The 6,285-nt window shown below is 40.3% G+C and overlaps 1 protein-coding gene across 6 annotated transcripts in view; it reads left to right on the top strand.

Moving 5' to 3' along the window:
* The window catches only part of cadps2 (Ca++-dependent secretion activator 2), a 282,773-nt gene extending 277,210 nt beyond the window's left edge, over nt 1–5,563 (top strand). For all 6 annotated transcript variants that reach the window (XM_017305475.1, XM_008410955.2, XM_008410954.2 and 3 more), the window contains 2 exons: nt 2,572–2,676; nt 4,949–5,563. In XM_017305475.1, the coding sequence (XP_017160964.1) occupies nt 2,572–2,676; nt 4,949–5,119 (276 nt within the window). In that variant the 3' untranslated portion in view covers nt 5,120–5,563. The remainder of the gene's footprint in view (nt 1–2,571; nt 2,677–4,948) is intronic.
* Nucleotides 5,564–6,285: the final 722 nt, after the last annotated feature.

The raw sequence follows: 6,285 nt of genomic DNA, 5'->3' as shown, positions 1-6,285 counted from the left end.
GAGGCTCGGGCATCTGGTCAGGATGCCTTCAGCTTCTATGCACCACAAATCTGGAACAAACTTCCAGAAAACTGTAAAACAGCTGAAACACTGTCTTGGGTGCCTTTAAATCTCAACTTAAAATCCACCTGTTTAGAGTTGCTTATGGCTAAATTAGGGTTTTGATGTCTTCGATGTTTTTAATGTTTTTATCTTTACTTTTTATCTATTTATTAATTTCTTTTTATTCCTCTTTCTAATGATGTAAAAGTGACGAGTGACTGAGGGTCATTGCGCGCACGGAAAAACCCTGTTAATTCTAAACTAACAGGTAAAAATAGTGCACAAAAATCCATGTAGGACGGCAAAGTCCTAGCGCAAAAATTTGCGTGACAGGTGGACGGAACCTGGTGCTGCAAGGTTGGAGACCTTGTCCTGTCAGGCGATGGGGCCTGGATAATACCTGTGTTAAACGGACGGTGGAGTCCGGCGACGACAGGCGCTTAAATTCCATAACAAAAGTATATTTTTATCTTTTTTAATTTTTTTTTCAAAATCTTTCTCTTTCTTACTGTTTATTCAATGTCACATGCTGGTTTTAGTTTTTATTTATTTATTTTTGTTATGTAAAGCACCTTGAAATGTCTTGCTGCTGAAATGTGCTATGCAAATAAAATGTGATTGATTGAGCCGATGGGTGACAACAGACACTAAGTCACGTTATTGCTTGGATTTTACGGCGCCACCTTAAATCCCTGAACTTCACATTTTAACGGAAAAAAAGAACAACGCGACTTGGATGTAACGAGTAACGCGACAGTTTGTAGAAATGTAGTGAAGTAGAAAGTACAGATACTTACTGTAAAATGTAGTGGAGTAAAAGTAGAAAGTATCCATTATTAAATCTACTTAAGTAAAGTACAGATACACGAAAACTGTACTTAAGTRCAGTAACGCCGTACTTGTACTTTGTTCCTTCCCACCACTGTAAATTGGTCAGTAGCACACATGTACTCTAGACAAGTCAATATGATCAACAACCCAAATCAATATTTCTTTTATTCATGCCAGTTCTTCTTATGGTGACTGTTTTGCTTCCTAACTCAGTTTAGCTAAAACACCTACAAACTCTGAATTTATTGGTAAGTTTTGCTGCTAGTAAAAAAAAAACAACATTCTGAACTCTGAAGGTTCTTTTTAAGAAAGCATTAGTCAGAACTCAGTTTGGAAGGGAAAGAAATCAACTTGGAGAATGCTTTTGAACTTCCATCCATCCATCCATTTTCTTACACCCTTGTCCCTCAGTGGGGTCAGGAGGGTTGCTGGTGCATCTCCAGCTAACGTTCCGGGCGAGAGGCGGGGTCACCCTGGACAGGTCGCCAGTCTGTCGCAGGGCAACACAGAGACACACAGGACAAACAACCATGCACACACACTCTCACACCTAGGGGCAATTTGGAAAGGCCAATTAACCTGACAGTCATGTTTTTGGATCATGGGAGGAAACCGGAGTTCCCGGAGAAAACCCACCATGCACAGGGAGAACATGCAAACTACATGCAGAAAGACTGGGGCCGGGAATCGAACCCAGAACCTTCGTGCTGCAAGGCAACAGCTCTGTGTAGCCCGCTTTTGAACTTGAACATGGTAATTCACAATTTGTGAATTATCATGTTTTCTGCTGCTTAGACTGAGAGAAAACTGCTTCTTAGCTTGAGTATAATTAGGTGGCATCCTGGAGGAGATCAGAGGTTGCTCAAACTGTACATGGAATTAAATATTTATGAAACCCTTGAATGTTCGTGGACATGCTCCGACTTTTGTCAAGTGCATGAAATGAACTTTGGGTTATTTTTTGTTCTCTTAAATTGGAAGGTAATTACAAAATTTGTCATTATTAGTTTGATAGTAATATCCAGATTCGTCCAGCTGGATTGCAAAGTAGATCTGAATATTACAGGTCATTAATGTGTCACAGTGATTTTTCTCTGCTTTCTGTCTTTCAGCTGGTATCTGAATAAAGTCACCTAATGTGCACATTTAAATGCTTCAAATGAATTATGGGTCTGATTTTCTTCTTTTTCTCCTCTGTCTTTTTGAAGTTCAAAGCGAAACCCTGAACTCTTCCCTTGACATGCAGTATTCACCAGTTTTCATTAAACTGACAGTCTTTGAATAAGGGAATGTTTTCCCCTCTTTGACTTTTCCTGCTTAATGCTGCAGATTTGTTGACCTTGTGTTGTAGTGTTGTCTGCAGGACTGAAGGAAGATGTCAGTGAGTAAACGGCTATCAGTCCCTCTAATGGCAAATAGATAAGAGTGTCCTTGATGGACTGAGCAGCTGTTACTACGTTTACACAATGTGGTATAGTTTTTATCTGATATTGGTGCCTGTAAAAGAAATAGTGTAGCACTGGCCCACCTCAGACTGCTTGCTTGTAGTGACCTGACTTTACAAACAGGTTTAAGCATGTTTTTAGCAGGAATGTGAAGTTTCATATTGAACAAGCTTTTTGAGGCTTTCCCCCAGTCCTGTTGTCTTTCAGATATACAAACTTGTCCTCTTCAGTATGCTTTTTCTGCCTCTTACAGCAATGGTACACAATCTCCATGAGAACTGTGTGTGTTTGGCTGACTGACAGACTGGACCTGCGGCTCCACATTTACCAGCTGAAAGTACTCATCAGGATTGTGAAGGTAAACAAAGTCTTATAAATTAGAGCAAACTGTGCAGACAATCTCTGCATGGATACATACTTCTGTCTGCATTTAAACATTAATTTCTTAACTTTTCCAATAGTCCTGAGCTAGTAACTAATCCAAGAGGCTCCAAGACCAAAATGGGTTTACACCTTCTTAGAAAAAAGGATCTTCAATTACACAGTGGGTCTAGAGTGTTTAAGAAGAACTAGCTCAGCTCACAGAGGTTAAAACATGTTTATGTCTGAGCTGAAGTCACACTTCTGACATGAACTAGTTCTCATTCATTTATCAGGTTTTTTAATAAAATGAAATCATTAAAGATGGTCTGTTATGATTTTTTACATTAGTTCAAATGTAGATAACCTCACCCACGTTTTCCTCAAAAAACTTTATTTAATATGTACATGCAAATTATCTGGAAAGCTGCTGAAAATGAGTGCAGTTTTGACTGAAAGTGTCTATTTTAGAGAATATTTGGAACTGCAGCAGCTTCCAGACCCCTGCTGGGTGGGCGCGCCTCCTTAATAAATTCCTGATTCTGCTTAAACATAGCAGCTGACAATGTCCTCATTTAAATAAGTTAAAAACAACATTCATGTTATTTCACCTTTACTGCAATGGTCAGAGAAAAATCAGCAAGCTGGTTCTCATGGTTACGACACAATTGAAGTGAGGTGGGTAGACCACAGGTGATTTTTTTCCTCTGCCATGCTTTTTCATCATGCCATTGTTCTGGACAATTTGTTGGAGTTAACACATTTCATTTCACATGAAACACCAAGTAAAGTACAGACTGCAGGCTACTGGTACTTGCCATTACACTGTCTAATCCAGTGTAATGGCAATTTACAGACTAGGAAAAAGTGTCATGATTTTTGACATTGCCTGCAAATCTGCACCTCCTGTCCTTGACACTCCTGCAACATTTGGACGCAYCACTGCTCCACAAAAAACTGAATCAAATGAATTGTTCAAGTTTGCAGAACTTAATGAAATTTTATTCAGCCATTTTATTTAGGTGTGTTGGAGCAGGGATGCATCCAAATGTAGCAGGATAGTGACTCTGCTGACTCTTTTCCTACTACCTTCCAACTTGTCAAAGCCTGATATTTTTTAGTTAAATAAAAAAGTTGATGAGGGTTCCAACATTTAAACAGCTTCTAAACGATGAGCAACCACTTTGACATCTTCCAGTCCGGTTTCCATGGTTACCACTGCCCTCATCAAAGTGTTTAATGGCATTCACAGAACCAGCACTGTGGATGAACCACAGTGCTGGTTCTACACTATTGACCATGACTTATTACTGTAGCCACTGGGTCAGACTCTCTGGACTAGAACTCAGCTGGTTTGAATCTTACATAAAGAACAGGATTTCTTTGAGTCAATATATAACTTCTTATCAAAGCAGACAAAAGTCACATGTGGGGTACCTCAAGGTCCTGGGACACATCCTGCTTGATATCCACTGACTTCCTGTAGCCCAGAGAATAGACTTTTTTATACTTGTGCTAGTTTATAAATCACTGAAAGGCTTATCACCAATCTTAATTCTTTTTTTTTTGTTTGTTCGTTTTTTCATTGTGTTTTGTTTTTTTCATGTACTGTCTTACGGAAATGTGCAATACTCATAAACTTGACTAATCAGATCTTCATCAGTGGACTGAAGAGGACCTCTCTGAAAATGTAACCTCACCCAGATTATCCAAGATTTGTCTGCAGCTTGAGGACAGCGGAGGGGAAACGTGAAGGCAGAGACACAATGTCGAAACTCCACACAGGAGCCTCAGCAGACCCAGATGTTCAAACCTGAGTCTTTGTGTGACTAAATAGTGGCTCTTCGTTTTGAGCAATTCATAGAAAAAAGTCACAACTGACAATGGAGGCAGTGAGAAAAAAATTACGCAAATGAAGCCGCACTGAAGTGWCCTTGAAAGCAGCTGTGAGAAGAGGCGCGAGAGATGAAAGCGAAAACCGCTGAAATGCTTTTTGTCTTTTTATAGTTTGGTAGTTTAAGTAGAAACCAATGAGACTCGGAATGATAATAGCTCCCTACTGAAAGTAAAAATCCCTGAGACACTTCACTCTGCCTTCCTGGTTTAACACACAAAAAAGCCTCTGAACGTCCTTCATCCTCCATCTTCCAGCTTTTATCCTTTCACACAGTGAATAGCAACTACCTCCTTCTGCTCTCTACATTTCTCACATGCTCTCTTATTTCTTCCCTTTGCCTATTTACCCATCTTTCTTTCTTGTGTCTCATCAGAAGACCTACCGTGACTTCAGGCTGCAGGGTGTGCTGGATGACACGCTCAACAACAAGAACTATGAGACCGTCTACAACCGGTTGACGATGGAGGAGGCCACAGCAGCAGTCAAGGCAGGTGATGGCCTGCAGGGCATCAGCATGAGAGACAGTGATGAAGAGGACAGCTAAACCCAGACATACCTCCAGCAGCCTCTCTGACGTCTCACTACTTTGTTTTAAACTTACTTAGTAGCTCACACCAAACTTGACATATCATGAAATACTTGGAATGAATTTACAAAATGAATGTTATTTGGCAATGTGTCAACTTCCTAATGTTAATCTGCTTGTTTTGAATAATTTTAAGGGAAAATGGATATCCATGTAATTCTGAAAAATATTTACACTATGTCAAGACTGAACTCTGAAGTGTCCATTTTCCATTGAATATTTTGACTAATCAAACTTACCACATAACAAAAGGTGTTTAGTGTTTAGTATTTTTTTTCCAGTTGTAGCAATGCTTCTGATCACTTTATTTTATACTGGTGCAATCTGTTTATTTCCCTAAAGAGCTGCCACTTTTGTCAGGAAAATTCATCTGGAAATTGCATTAAAGACTGTCCAATATTCTTTACACGTGCTTTTAGTGGAGGTAGTGTGGTAGGTAGTGTGGTGCTGTGTATCACAGGAGAACAAAGGCCCTGCATTGTTGGAGTTAAACTGCAGAGCAATATGAGGATGAATTTGTCAACCTTTACTATTAGGGAGCGACCTTTGACCGTCACAGCGGCTTCACCAGAGGCGGCCTCTGGACTGTGGGAGTGGAGGCAGTCCCAACCTCAACCCCACTGAACCCCTGAGATCAGCTTGGCGTTTTTGTCAGATTGACAAATACAACCATGCTGACTAAGTGATAAATGCTGCTGCAGAATGTGTGTGACCAAGCTGGCACCCTGAAGGCAGGGTGATGGGTTACTTTGGTTGTGTACATTTATCTCATGCACTGTTGATAGAACCTGTTAAAGAAATAAATTGATAGATGGCCAAAAATACTTTTTCACCAGACGTCAGTCATCAAGGACACCAAACAGGGTCGCAGCATAATGAACCTTACTAAGCTCCGCCCAGAAACGCCCCTCAACAGCCCCACGTGACTGCATCGCTCACAAACAAAGCCTCGCGGGACTTAGTTTCTATGTCTAAACATGGCGTATTTTGTTTCAACTGACTCTCTACAGAGTATTTCTAAATCGATTAGTGTTGGATTTCTGCCGGATTTTCAAAAAATATCAGCCACGACAATGGACAGAGGAACCAACAAGTTCATGTCATCTTTTTTGGACGACATCAAG

The sequence above is a fragment of the Poecilia reticulata genome, linkage group LG6 (assembly GCF_000633615.1).
Source record: "Poecilia reticulata strain Guanapo linkage group LG6, Guppy_female_1.0+MT, whole genome shotgun sequence".
Classification (NCBI taxonomy): domain Eukaryota; kingdom Metazoa; phylum Chordata; class Actinopteri; order Cyprinodontiformes; family Poeciliidae; genus Poecilia; species Poecilia reticulata.
Note: the sequence above shows the minus strand (reverse complement) of the source record. Positions and strands in the feature narration are given on the sequence as shown.